Source organism: Blennius ocellaris (genome assembly GCF_963422515.1).
Source record: "Blennius ocellaris genome assembly, chromosome: 1".
NCBI classification, from domain to species: domain Eukaryota; kingdom Metazoa; phylum Chordata; class Actinopteri; order Blenniiformes; family Blenniidae; genus Blennius; species Blennius ocellaris.
Window position 1 is genome coordinate 22,182,807 of NC_137650.1, and position 15,083 is coordinate 22,197,889.

Below are 15,083 nucleotides of genomic sequence, written 5' to 3' on the forward strand. Positions count from 1 at the left end.
ATTGAGAACAGTTCAGAGACTTAGCAGCTGATCCTGCAGGCATTGACAGTTTTATGAAATATCTCGGGGTTTCGTTTTTAAGAAAAGGACAAAAAAAATCATAGTGATTTCTTTCTTTCTTTTTTTTAATGTTACTAATGTACTCCTGTAAAACCAACAACAAGGTGATGATCTTGAAGACATTATTTATCAAAATTGACAAGGTGAGTCAATCGAAACGATCAAGTGAATAACATATATCTGGAGTTTAATTTACTGAAATCTGTGGTATTTCTTTCCTGATATGCAGAATGAAATACCACAATAGAATGAAAAGTTTTTTTCGCTCTTAAAAAAAATAAATATGATTTTGATCATTTATTATATTATATTATATAGAGTTTCTTTAAAAGATGCATCGTTTGTACTGTTGTGTTGCAACACATCAAAACTCATTCATAGAAGAAAGTGTTTCTTGGCCTTATCTTATCTTATCTTATCTTATCTTATCTTATCTTATCTTGTCTTATCTTATCTTCTTGGCATTTCAGGATTTGTTGAGTTGCATGAAGTGTTATAATATGTCTTTAGATGTTTTAAGTGATGTATCACTTTAATTTTGAATAGTTTCAATTGATTTATTTGTAAATTGTTCTATCCTATGTGGTCTTCGTATGGTTTGTGTGCTGTTGTCATGGCCAGAACACTACAGAAATCATTTTTAATGTCAGTGCTTTTATTTTTCCATTAAATCAACGTGAGATTGATTATTTGAATTTGACTTTTTAAAATGCCGGATCCTTTTGCTTAACCTGGCTTTAATATGGCCTTTTTTCTAAAAAAAAAAAAATTTGTACTCCACTGACATATTGTTCAATTCTCACGCTACAATATATCTTTTGGTCTTTTGATTTGTAAAGTGGAGAAAATTCAGACAAACAGTGCAACTTGATTTCAGAATGAAACAAGAGAACCTATTAAAAAAATACAACCCAAATCAGCTTCGTATTCCTGAAGCTATGAAACAGTCTTCAGAACTTTAACTGGCCTCTCAGTGTAACATGTGAACTTCTGATTATAGGAAGAATATAAAGCAGGTGTCACGTCAGTGGCTCATTTTAAAATTCAGCGCACTGCAGTGAGAGCGTTTTCACCTCTGGACCTCACTTGTCACACCTGTTCACATCATGCTTGACAGAGCTGACTTAACAAGCCATCTTTATCCCCTCCAGCAACGCTACGGACACTAAGACTGTGTTCAAGGCTTCCGAGGTGCAACCTGCTACACTGAATGAATAGAGACAGACTAGATTAATCTTTTCTAATTCTGCTGTTATGAAACAGCTTAAGAGTATTAAGATTATACACACGGATACACATACAAACACCTACGCACACAGAGACAAAATTCTGACCAAAAAAAACAAACAGGATGTCAATGAAATGTGTTAACGTTATATGAACTTTGCATTATGTACTGTATGTCAACATACCTTTAATTGAAGAACGTCGGCGGGTGGAAAACCACAAAGGCATGTGCACGTGTGCAAACTACAAAATACCACAGTATACACACTGGTTGTGGGAAACACCAGTGATAAGTTGCAGTGTGCTTGACATCAGAGCTCTTTTAAAGTACAAAAGAAGAGTTTTACAACAAGAATAATATTACATAAACAGTTGACAAGGATTAAAGTTGGGAAACACATGAGAAACTTCCCATTTCTTTCCCTATTTTCTCATTGCACCGCTGACTGCATGCCGTTCAGTATGATTTTACAGTGAATATTTACTATGTATAAATGCTAAACATAAAAAAAAGTCTCTTTTTTAACAACTGGACCAATGAATGCAGCCAGTTTTACACACGTGAAGTGAACTGCTCTTCAGAGAGTCGCTCCACACAGCGTTCAGATTTTCTGGTAAATTAAAAACAGAATTAAACCTACAGCCCAAAACAATGCTGCTACGCACCCAGAAATAATACTCTCTCAGTAGATCACACCTGATTGGATCACAAGCATATCTGGACGCCAGGTGTTACAGCACTGCTTAAAATCTCCCTTTGTCCTAAAATCGGCTGGCACTACCAATGTTCTGCAGATTTGGTTTAGAATTAAAAACACAGATTCAGAAAAACAAATATTTGTAGATAACTGACGTTTTTCCCTCCAGCTAAGTACAGTTTTTTTTCTTCTTCTTTTTCTTCTTTACTATGGCTCCAGTCTCTAACCACGCAGCTATTATATAATGGGAATTTAATCACTATTAATTCAATCACAACCTTACTGTTGTTACACAAGCCACTGATCACAACTCAACAGCCATCAGTGTCCTTAAATTTGGTTTTCTTACCAGTTTGAAACCTCTGAATCGTATCTGATTCGCTCAGGTTTAGGATCAGTATGACTTGTATGCAGTGTGCACTCGTGCGTTTGGGTCGCATGAAGGGCCGGAGTGTGGCGTCCGGCGATCCTCGCTCTCGATGAGACCATTTGAACTAACTCCTGAGCAGGACCAGCAGCAGGCTGCCCACAGGGAGCAACGCCGTGACAAAGGTGGGGCTTTCCTTGTGCGTTTGGCCCTTCAGTGTCTCCTGGTTTGTCTGGTCTGAGGTGGGGGGGCTCTGAGGTGCAGGCACGGTGCTGGGCGGGAGCGTGGTGCGACTGGCGCACATGTCGTAGAGGTTTCCAGAAAACTGCGTCTTCCTGGACTCTTGCCGTAGAGACTCCCAGACGGCCGCCGCTTCGCCGGGACAGCCGACCAGAGCCGAGTTGGCACAGACGTGGAACGCGTTCCAGGACCTTCAGGACGAGACGAGACGTCAGGGTCAAACGTAGATATGCAGCAAATACTGTGCAATATGTGTCGGGACAGCATGGGAGCACGGTGCACTTCAAGATCTTGTCATCAGTTATGGTTGTTCATTGGTGCAACAAAGCATCACACAGGCTTCTTACTGACTTTGTAAGTCAGGGAAGTTAAATTTACTAGGAGTTCATGGACAAGAGTGTAATAACCTATGAATACCAACAACTCCAAAGTGTTCCATAAGTGTCCGTGTCTATAGGGACAAGTATTGTGATTTTTTATTTTTTTTTTAAAGTTACTACAAAGTCTGTGTACAATTCCTCACTATCGCAGTGTTGTTGGGGTTTTTTTTTTAATTTCAGAGAGAAGAGTCTGTCACTTGAGCTGTTCTCGTGTTTTCACAAACTCACCTGCAGTGTATGTCTTGTTGTTACTAGTTTGGTATGAACAGTTAGCCAGAGATTGACCGCTCCATCACTTTAACTCCATATTTTTGCACCTCTGATTTAAAGGTATCTTCCGTGTTTATTTGACTACAATTGTGTTACTGGTGAAATAATTGAGAGAAAAGGGCCTCACCAGTAAACATGCTCTGACACAGAGGGCAGGTAAAGAGTAAAGTAGTATTTGTTCTGTGAAATGGGTGGAGGAGGATCATCTCAGTGAAAACCGTCACGCAAAATCTGGATATGATGGTCGGCATTTTACCAAAAGAGCTAACTTAAATCAATAAATCCAAAAAAAATCTGAAGCCACCCATTCTGTGAGTTTGTAGTTGTCTTTACTTGTTAAGTTTAGTGTATTTAATGCTGGCATTCGTTCATCAGCACAATACGTCATGCTCTGTGGAGAGTATGGATAAGATATATTTTTGTAATCTTTCAGATACTACTGTATTTACATGCCTTTTTTTTCCACAGGAATTCTATTTTGTGAGTGCTTTTTATGTCATAATGCCATGGAGAATAAGAAGTAGAATCCCAGCCCACAGGCCACAATGACATTGGGGAACATGACAAGACAGCAAGCAGCAAAATGATTTCAGTGAACGCTTTCAGTGGTGACATGTAAATCACACATACACACCTGCAGATTGCGTCAATGTCCTGTGTGCTCTGGTCTTTTTGTGTTTCTACCAAACTGTCCCCGAGTGTGAGGAGACACTGAGCAAAGCCCTTGTAGATGGAACCACATGAAACAGGAATAGCGGCCCCAAAACACAAAGGAAACAGGCCTGCGGTGGAGAGGAAAATATAAAACATTCATTTGCCAAGATCATTTTGTCAAAAAAATTTTTTATTAATAAATGGATCAGTGCTTTAGAGCATGAAAAATTAAAAAAGTGCAGATAAAAGAGATAAAATCACTGCATTCCTTTAGTTGGCAGATTTCATTTTGTTGAGTGAAAACACTATGTTTGTGTATTTTTAGACATGATCCATCAAGTGCTTAGATGGATCAAACAAATACAGAAATATGTTGTGTTCCATTCATCTGGAGGGATTATGTAGCCTCAAAGCCAAATTCAGTGTGGAAGTAGAAAACCATGTACAAGCTGTTAGTGCATTGATCTGCTCAGTGTTTTCCTCTGAATGTTGGTCTGGCTTTTCTCAAAAACTCGTGAAATAATCAACTATTTAAATGCTGATACTGATCTGACACCTCATAACATTTCTCTTGTCCACTGACTTCAAGAGTTTTGTTTTTTTTAACATCTTTCAGCAGTTCAAGCGTTAACCTGCCCAGCTAATGTATGATATAAGAACTCAAATGTGATTGTCTAGCAACTCACGCCATCAGCATAGCTCCTGAAACCGATGTCTCTCTTCTACTGTCAAGCTTTAATAGCAGATTTTATGAGCGAGGTTCAGTAGGTTTGTTCTTAACTAAGCACAGTCAGGCACTTACACAGTTTCCTCAATAAGTGTAATTCATACTATGTTCTATAATAAAATATAACATAAAATGTGTCCATTTTCTTTTGCCAAACAGCTGAACAGTTGTTTATATGGGGGTGTTTTTTGTTGTTGTTTTTGAAGTTCCCCAGGTTGCTACTCAAAAACAATTATTAGAAATGATACAAAGTCATAGGTAGTACAAGTACATCATCGCCTACGAAGACCATCACACTGAGTAAAGACAGTTGATCCATGCAGGGACAGGGAGACTTTCATTAAGGTGAGTGCGTTTGTTAAACCATCCTACCTAATTTCAAAATGACCTGATTGGAGTATCCTTTATCGGTCATCTAACTACCTTCCGATCGATATGAGTTCTACCTGTGTCTAGTTTGACAGAAAAGACTTATGATGTGCAAAAGACAAACTATCAAATCACATTTAAGGAGAAACCCGAACCCCCAAAACCACCTTTTAGAACCACAGAAACAAAACAACAGACTGAGACTTCACCTTGATGGTTAAAGAAACAAGCTTACTTAAGCAGAGCGTGATGGGCAGCAGCACAGTCACGGTGCCGGCATGAGACCTCATGGTTGAGCTCAGCAGAGTCCCGTGAAGCTGAGCGTCACCTCTGAGCGCGAGAGGCTGTGATCCGCGGCTCCCGCTGCGCGTAAATCCAGTGAGTGTGAAGTTTCTGCTTTAAAGTGTGATGTTTCCTCCCATCCGCTGGGAATTCATCAGATTGCACAAATTTGGTAAAGCACAGCAGAGGCACAACACAACCCCAGCTGGATTAACAGTGACAGGGACGGATGCATCACAGGGAGTAAGAGGATGTTCTGCCATGTGTGTGTGTGTGTGTGTGTGTGTGGGGGGGGGGGGGGGGGGGGGGGGGGATGGGAGAGAGACAGAGACAGACAGACAGAGAGAGAGAGAGAGGATGCTGCAAACCGATGACAGTATCACTGGATTAGAGCGTTCTCATTTCCGGTCTTTGGCATTTAGAGCAGTTATTTCAAACTCAAATTGTACGCAGTATAATGGTGATTGTTCTGCGAACACACACAGCCTCTCACACACCTGCTTGGAGCAGAAATGTACTACTACTAAAGAATAAAGAAAAAATACTTTTCTATCACGGTTGAAGGAAGAAAATATTGTTCAGTAGTTTTTTTTGTAATTGGAACAGATGGATGACGTTTCAGTGGAGATAGAAGAATCACCTGGGAATCCGATGCAGTGCGGCCTTTGAGAGAAGCAGCAACTCATGTGGGAATTCATCCGTGGCTATGTGGGTCATGGAGAACCAGTGCAGGAGCACTGTGTAGTCATTAAAAGAAAAAAAATGTCAGTCACATGGACAATGGAAAGCGACACGACAACTGTTTGAGGACTTTCCTTACTCTGTCATCTATCTTACATTACCCTTCTCTCCATCTTAACCTTCAAATCCCCTGCTACGCCTCCCAGATGGCTCACACTGTGCATTAGTGTAAGTCCCGCTCCACATCTGTATCGTGCCATTGAGAAGGGAGAACCTATTGTTAATCTGTAGTTTAAAGCAACCTGTGTCTGAAGTTATTGTTCCGTATCAATATTAAAGGGCGACCCCAGGCGTAAACTTATCTCGGGCAGCATGTAAACACATTAAGTCCGAAAATAAATTATTTATTTCACTGTGATGGTTAAAAATAAGCTCCAGCTCAATGGAAATCTAATATGGCATTTTTAGAGACGTGTTCTGTTGGGAACTACAGATTTTCATTGCATCAAAATAAATTTAGTGAAAAATCATAAGTTTATTAACTAAAACAGTTTATATAAAAAATACTTTATATTTTCAATTAAAGCATCTGGCTTACAGAAGATCATTTGTTTTGTTTTTTTTTAAATTTCTGGCACAATAGCTGTCAACAGTTTTTCTTTTCCTTTTTTTTTCATCTTATGCTAAATGAACAAATGCTGCAAATTTCTTTGAAAAGACTGTATCTTTTATATAACCAATGTTATAAAGATAAACATTGAGCAAATCGGATAAGAAGCCCAGGCTTGAATCTGACTGAACATCTCTGGAGGGATCTGAAAAAGGTGGTGCGTCAACTTTTCTCATCGAACCTGATTGGAGCTTGAGAGGTGCTGCAAAGACAAATGTGTACAACTGCTCAAAGATAGGTGTGTCATAGCCTGTTGGCATCGTATTCGTAAGATGGCTTCTCTTTTGGTTTTTTTTGTGTCCTATTTCATAATTTAATCCTTACGGCTCATTCAAACTCACGAATGCTGATTTTCCCTCTGCTGGTGATAATTAAAGGACCAGGGTGTAGGATTTAGGGGGATTTACAGAGGAAATGGAATATAGCGCGACGATAAAAGTCAGTAAAGTATCACAATGTGACGGTAGAAGCAATGACTACAAGATGCACGTCTTCCTTCACACCGCTGCAGTTCTTCATCACTCCAGAATGAACAAACAAGATTCTGTCTTCGGACTTTGATGGCTTTTACCACTAAAAGGCTCCTGTACTGGCGAGATGAGGGTGAGATAAGAGGTTGTTTGCTCGTTGCATCCTCACTTCCAGAACCCACAATATTCAACATTAATCCACTGAATACAGACTTAATTTCGGGTAATATTTGAAAATATTTTCCTGGCAGACATTCATGCCTTTACATTACATTTCACTCTGCACTAATAACTGAGAGTTACTTGGAAGTAAACCATACTGCTGTCAAAGAACTTGTGACTTAATGTTTAAAGCAGAAAATGTAGTAAAAGCGAACATTGAAATGTTTATCTCAGAGCAAGTGTTTGACGGGTCACCAGTCAATCCCAGAGAAAACATGAAGAGACAGTTACACACAATCAAACTTAAGGAACAATAGGAGTTACAAATGAACCTCACACGTTTTGAACTGAGGGGGGAGACATGAAGACCCAGGGAGAACATGCAAGCATCACAGCGTTACACTTTACACCCCTTGAGAACTCGTGTCACCATCCAGAAAAAAACAAAACAAAAAAACACAATGAATTATTATTGGAATTGTAACAATTATTGTAATGTTTATTTTTAATCCAACAGAATGTGTTTGCTTTACCCAAATCTATGTTTTGTGAAATATTTCTTCTTAATACCTGAAAACATTACCAGCTGGAGTGTCCGGTGAATCAATCTCCATCCAGATTACAGCAACGGTTTTACCCAGGAGTCATTTGCATATTTTTCCACAATTGAAAAAGATTAAATAACCCCCAATATATACACACCTTCAGAATCAGAATGAGAGTACTTTTTTTTTTTTTTTAATCCCGGGGACAATTCTTTTTACATGGCTTCACACAGAAAGAAGGACATTTAGATAGTTAAATAGAGTTAAATAAGTAACCCAAGATGCTCGGCCACACACACACACACACACACACACACACACACACACACACACACACACACACACACACACACACACACACACACACACACACACACACACAGGGTTAAGCCCAGCAGTGAGAAGTGTAGCATAGCAGAGGGAGCTTAACAAGGGTGATCCCATGGTGCACAGTAGATAAGGTTAATTTCCAACCCAAGTTGCATTTTTTTCTGTTTTGCCAAAATACCAAGACCCAGAGCTGAGTGTCATTAGTGCATATTATAAGTTCTTGCCTCCCTCACAGTTAAATGGCCTCACAGGTAGGCAGGAACTCATAATATGCTCTAATGACTCTGATTGACAGGTAAAACTTAGCTTGTTTTCCAGAGTCGTCCCAAGATATTTCTAATTATCGACAGTGTCTACTGCTTGGTCTAAGTTGGAGCAAAGCTTCATCACACTGGGGCAACAAATTAATTAATGACAGGACCATGGGAATGTTCATGGGCATGAAAGAGACTAACTATTACAGAATCACCTGCAAATGTGATTAAAAGAAAAAAAATCTAGTATCATGCTAACTGCAGCAATTGTTCGGGAGTTGCATCAATTTCAATCAAGACAGGCCTTCCCTTTGACCCACTCTGGCACATGGCACCACGAGAGGAAGGTACTTCCTCCTCTTCCCAAGATGGGCTTGTGTGGGTGGAGCCAGTCCAGTTTCACACAGATTCTGAATGCAGCTCATATGATTTCATATTCAAATGGGTGAAAATCAAGGAAAAGCTGGATTTGGGGCAATAAACTTGTGAAACCATGTGAAGAGCTGTAGAATATGACCTCTTTCAATGTCTGTTTTGGGTAACTGTGTGGTGTAATAGTGAAGACAAACACTGCTTGTACTGTCAGAATTTTAATGAACTATGTTTTGAGGTACTGTATTTATAATTATTATAAATGTTGCATGAGTGGGCTTTTTCTCTATTTTTTGCAAGGGACATATTTATCTATTTACATTTTGGTGGCCCTTTTTTGTTTTTTGCCTCCCGTTGTATGTGTTCACTTTTTCAGTTTTCTGAATTGTGTGTTGACCTGCGTGCGTGTGTGCGTGCATGCATGCGTGAGTGTGTCTGTCACAAGTGTTTGTTTATGAACTTTGAATACTTTAGCTTTAATTTTAACTTCAGATCGAGCAATTGTCACAGAAACATTACTCTGTGCAGGTAATTGAATTTAACATACTTCCTCTGGTGCTCACATCGCTTATATTCCCTGCCCTACTTGTGTATATGTACTGAGCCTGAATCCCATGTTGCTTACAATATTTCACTTAATTCACATTACATAAATATTCCCAGAGGAAGACACAGACTCACGGTAGAAGCTGTTGTTTTCCCTGAATGTAAAGAACAGCCATGCTGAATGGCAGCAGACGCACACAACAGAGAGCTGTGTGAGTTTGACTGACAGCACTGGATTAAGGCATTACACAACACTGTTGGGAGTAAAAAAAAATAAATCCAGATGAGATTAGGCTCTGCATCGTCGCTCCCTCCATCCATCCGTCCAACACTCCCTTGCTTTTTTTTTTTTTTTGCTCAATGGCACATGTCATCAGTGTTTAAGATGACCTGTCTCAGTTTGTGCGGAGGGACTATTTTCTATCTCCACTCGCATTGTGATGTTCAAAATGTCTGTGGCTTGGAATGAGTGACAACTTACCAAGTGGCAACGGAAGTGGCCAACACACAACGAGGTGGACAGATGAAGTGAATTAGGCCTTAAAGACCAGAGATACATGTGTTCTTCTGAAGCTTTTTAACCTGTCGCCATCTAGAGGGAGAAAAGCTGACTGAACAATCCGCCATGACTGCACAAAGTTAGAAACCAGATAAATGCAAAAATATGTATTACAATTTTTGTTCCAATATCAATTATAGAATTATTTCCCACTTTATCCAAGATAGGGATTAAAGTCTTCCCTAACAATGAAGTGAATAAAGGATACGTTGGCATTGTATTTGCATCACATTTGAAACAAGTTCAAGTTCAAGTTCTCTTTGCGAAATGTATCATTTCTACTTTAAATCATTCAATTAGGGATGATGACAACATTGAATAAAATGTTCAGAATTATTGAACAATATGAATAAAAATGTATTGAATTCAAAGCTTTAAATCTAATTTTTAGATTTGAGTGTTCACATACCAAGAACAAACCCGGAATTGACGATCTGACTGTAAAGAAATACAGTCAGATACAGTAGTTGTTTATTTCCTTCGCTTTTATTACCTTCATACATTTTCATAAATATGCTGACAATACTTGATTATGGAGACTGTATCTATCAGTATATTCTACATTGTGCATTTGAAAATCAGAATGTGAGCCGCATGTGTGTGTGGGTTTCCTCCGGGTGCTCTGGTTTCCTCTCACAGTCCAAAACCGCAAGCCTGAACAGGAGAAAGAAGTAATGGATGGATGAAGTCATGATGGCAGGAATACGGACCACGGGCTTGTGACATTTTGTTGTTTTGCATTACTTAAATTCCAAGTGCAAAAATTTTTTCACTACACAATAAATAGATACCTATAAACTGCTAAGGCATTGTGTTTTAAAGTATATACTCCTCCAAATACCATCACAATTATCACATGTTAGGTGATGACAGTTCAGGTCAACCGCCACGAAGGCCCCATTTACATGACAACCAAAATGAGTGTCGTTGTGGAAATTGTGCTCATCACCTGTTCAGTTTGGACAAATACAAGAGTCCTTGGTGGAGTTGGTCTTGTGTGTATTTTATTGAAGCTTCAAGGCACATGTCATGAAATTCTCCGTTTACACGACACCATAGTCCAATCCACTGCATCTCCCTGTGGCAAAATAGTTCTGTTCATGTGCCAGTAAACAAACATGGCGGCCCCCGTAGTGACATGACTCAGTCCGAATACAAGTTTTATAAGTCCACGTTGATAGTTTAATAGTTGAGATTTGCCAACAATTGCATCTGATTCATCATCAGTCCATATGTACTCTCAGCTGTTCACAATTATAAAGTGTTGTTCTCTGTCCACGTGTGGTTTCATTACAAAAAACGAGCAACAGCCCCCACCTGTGGCCTAGAATACCAACTACATGTGTCCTGCTGCAGTGAAAATGCAACAGCTTATTTTATGGACTCAGGGGTTGTCACGTGAAATGTTGTCATTTAAACATGGTGTTAACTAGTAAGTGGACTAATAGAGCAGTATTTGCATTATATGTTGGATTGCACGTTTCATTAACATCACAACTCATTCAAGGATTTTTAAATGATACAAATTTTAATTTTGTTTTTTTTCCACAACTCAACACAGCTCCAAAAATACTGTACTTCACTGCAAATCTGTTGCCTCTTCTTCCCTAGAATAAACAAAAACAAAACCTGCACTGCAGTCCAGGGAGGCTTCACTCAGACGATATGATCCAGATTCAAGGCATCAACAATGGATACCCTGAAGGATTTTTTTTTTTAACCCACAGGGTATATGTTAAGCTACAGTGAAATTGGATAATATACTGACTGTATGTATCTGCACTGTTTCAAAATGAAATCTACTTTAAAAAGAGCATAGAGCACTGCTGTTAGACCAAGTTCTGATGTCTGTAATGTAGTGTCCTGAATAACAGGGATGCAGCCAGCCTGCGTAAAGAAACCATCTAACTGTAAACAGGCACATAAAGTACATGAACCACACAAAAACTAGTAGACGTCCCTTGAGAAAACAGCCTCTGAGACAAACGTACATATTCAAGCTGCATAAAAGATCTTGAATGTTTGTACTTCTATTAAAAGGACCGTTGCGCAAATGAACAAACTCAATGTTTCTTGTCAAGAAACATCCTTGACGAACATTTCATCTACCGAGTGCCCTTTATTGTTTTAAGGAAGTCCTCAAGAGTCCCTTTTGGTTGCGCAAAAGTTTTTTTTTTGCAACAAAGCCAAAGGAAACCAGCTTTTAGTCACTCCAAAGGCAACTCTAATAAAGTTTTATTTAACAGATTAAAACTGCCAGCGCACTAAGAAAAGTGTTCAAAAACTCTTATTTCATGTGGGTGCAAACAATCCCTGGAGTCCATGGAGAGGTTTTTCTGCAATAGCCTTGTTATTTCTGCTGAGAAGTTAGGGAAGAAAAAGAAAAAACATGGTATGCAACAAGACAGTAGTGTCCCCATAGGATGGTTATGAAGACATCAGCCTGCTGGACTTGTAAAAAATCAGTGCCAACTACAAGTCTTTAACTTAATTCAATATGACTGGGCAGCTAAACTGTGCATATTTCCACATGATTAGTAATGAAGTTATTACTATCAGCTACATTAACTAGACAAAGTAACGAGCTAAATATTGTTGTTGTTTTTTTTACATCAGTTGTATGGAAAAAATGTGTCTATTTGATGAAAATATATTGTCACTGTGTGTTTATTGAGTCAGTAACATGGTTTTGGTAAGATTATCACATTAAAAAACTTGATTCAAGCTTTGAAAAAAAAAAAAATTAAGCTTGTGTCATGTAACTCTGTGTGACTGTGCCAAACAATGTGATCACAAAATGCTCTGGAAAGTTGTTTTTTTAATTTAACCCTGATGGATGCTTTGAAATGCGTACACTCTCCTGTGACGTGTTTGACAGAAGTAAGGTTCAGTCGAGGAGAATGATCATTTCTAATGTTTTGTTGTAACAAACTCACACTTGCTCTTTGTACAAAGTTGCGTAAATAGGATTTCAAGCTACATTAAACCAACATGAACACAAACTTCGCAAAATATTTATGTTTTTGTTGTTTGTTGTCTCTCCCCCCCCCCCCCCCCCCAACTTGCGTGACTGACCCTGATGAAAAAGCACGACTGGGGTCTTCGTAAGTCCGAGTGTCCAGATGTGATCACCCGGTTCCTCCCCCCTCCTCCCCCCATGCCAGGTCACACTTTTTTCCGAACGCTGCCCGACGCCGAGTGTCCAGACAGAAGCCGGTCCCGTTCCCGGACCTCCTCCAGCAGCTTGGCCTCGGCCACCCGGAGCTGGCGGATGGTCGCCTTCATCTCCTTCATCTTCACCTCCATCAGCGCGATGATGTCCCGCTGGTCGTTGAGTTTGCGCAGCAGCTCGGCCGACGTGGTGCCCGTGGTCAGGGAGTACGAGTGGTCCAGCGGGCTGCTGGTCACGCTGACGAACTGCACCGCCGACTGTTGCCCGCACGACGGGTTGTCCGCCGGCGACGCGTCGGCCCGGTGGTCGTCCGCGGCGGAGACCGGCGCGCTGTAACAGGCTCCGTCCGACTGCGCGGACAGCCGCGCCGTCCCCAGATACTCCCCGTTCTGGCCTATCTGCACCACGGTGATGCTGTCGTCGCTCGCCTCGCCCCCGGCGTTGCCCTCGGCGCCCTCCGCCGTGTTCCCCACCACGTTGGTGATCACGATCCCGGAGGTGGCGGCGGCGGCGGGCGAGGGCACCCCGGCGGACACTTTCCTCCCCCTGCCCCGCCGACTCCTGCGCTCGTTCACCCCTCGCAGTGGGAAGAGGGAGGGCACCCTGATGGTGTAGGTCTTCCTGCCCCCGGAGAAGTGCACGCTGCACACCCGATGTCCAGTGGTGGGCTGGAAGGTGCTGAAGCAGCCGCTGACCCCGGCCCGAGAGATGTTCCTCAGCCACTGCTCCCTCAGCGTGGTGTCCTTAGGAAAGGTGTAGAAGCGCAGGTCCCGGTCCCGATGCGAGTTGTTGTAGCACCCGGGGACGCAGCATGTGAACCCGGGCATGTTAGCTGCAGCGCCGAGAGCCAAACGTGCGCTGTCCGGAAGAAGTTGAGTGTATTTTTTTTTTTATTGTTGTTTCTGTTCTCTGTGCGCGGGTATGACCCTCGGCGGCCTGCAGCCGAACTACACGTCCCACAAAGCTAGCAACTTCCTGTTTATTTTCTTAAAAGTGAGCCTCTTCCGCTGGCGACCACCGACTGATCCACAGTTTAGCAGAACGCACAGCTCACACGCGGCTGCTGTGTCTGTTGTGCTGAAGGCTGATCGCTGGTTTTTGGTCCTAAAATGTCTTGTTTTGTTCTTCTCTGTGATCCTAAAAAAAAACGACCCGCGGAGAACTAATAGTCCCACAATCCACCGCGCGTCTCTTTTCTTCTTCGTTTGTCTTGGAGTTTTAGGACAGTCGCCACATCTCAAGCTGCACTACTGACCCCTGCTGGTCATGAGCGTCCACTGCTTGACAGGCTGCTTACCTTTAGATTTGTTAAAAAAAAATGTTAAAACCTTTATTGTTGTTTATAATTTATGAATTATTCAATGAATTAATTCAGCGTCCCTCACTATGTGTTTTTTCCCATTAAAATCTTAACAATACACAATGACAAAGTATCTGATCTCATTAAGATTGCTAGATTCTAATCTGTTACACATCTTGAATAATTTAGATTTATTCAGCCCCCATTCCCATATCTTCTTGTTTATCCATCTATCCATCTTCTATTCTGCTCTATCCTATGGGGGAGTCTTAGGATGCTGGAGGCAATCCCAGCACACTGTGCGAAGTCACAGGTCACCAGGGAACAACACAGAGACGGCCAACCACACACTCGCATTCACACCCAGGGGCAATTATTTAGGGTCACCAATTAACTTTTGTAGCATCTCAAGTGCATGTTTTTGTACACTGGGAGGAAAACTTTACCAATTTATCTTGTTCGGGGAGTCAACCCCAGCTTACTCTGAGCAAAAGCAAAGTGTACCATGGATTGGTCACCAGGCAATCACAGAACTACAAACACACGCCTCTAAAATATATACATAAAAATTAAGTCAATAATATTCAAGATTCTTCATTCTTGGATTCTATTTTTGCATCGATGGATATTATTCGTATTATTATTATTATTATTATTATTATTATTATTATTATTATTATTATTATTAGTGGGTGTGTCTGCGTGTTTTGGGGCGTCCTTAATCCACTTCAGTAGTATAATAAAAATC

The 15,083-nt window shown here is 40.8% G+C and overlaps 2 protein-coding genes across 2 annotated transcripts; both read right to left on the reverse strand.

The window, feature by feature from the left end:
• Positions 1-2,479: 2,479 nt before the first annotated feature.
• On the reverse strand, positions 2,480-5,282 carry nrn1lb (neuritin 1-like b; the record flags this gene model as incomplete). Its single annotated transcript, XM_080494712.1, has 3 exons — positions 2,480-2,783; positions 3,877-4,024; positions 5,228-5,282. 3 exons carry the CDS (start codon positions 5,280-5,282, stop codon positions 2,480-2,482), a joined length of 507 nt encoding a protein of 168 aa, XP_080350838.1.
• Positions 5,283-13,028: 7,746 nt separating this feature from the next.
• On the reverse strand, positions 13,029-13,977 carry thap11 (THAP domain containing 11; the record flags this gene model as incomplete). Its single annotated transcript, XM_080495611.1, has 1 exon — positions 13,029-13,977. Exon 1 carries the CDS (start codon positions 13,860-13,862, stop codon positions 13,029-13,031), a length of 834 nt encoding a protein of 277 aa, XP_080351737.1. The 5' UTR covers positions 13,863-13,977.
• Positions 13,978-15,083: the final 1,106 nt, after the last annotated feature.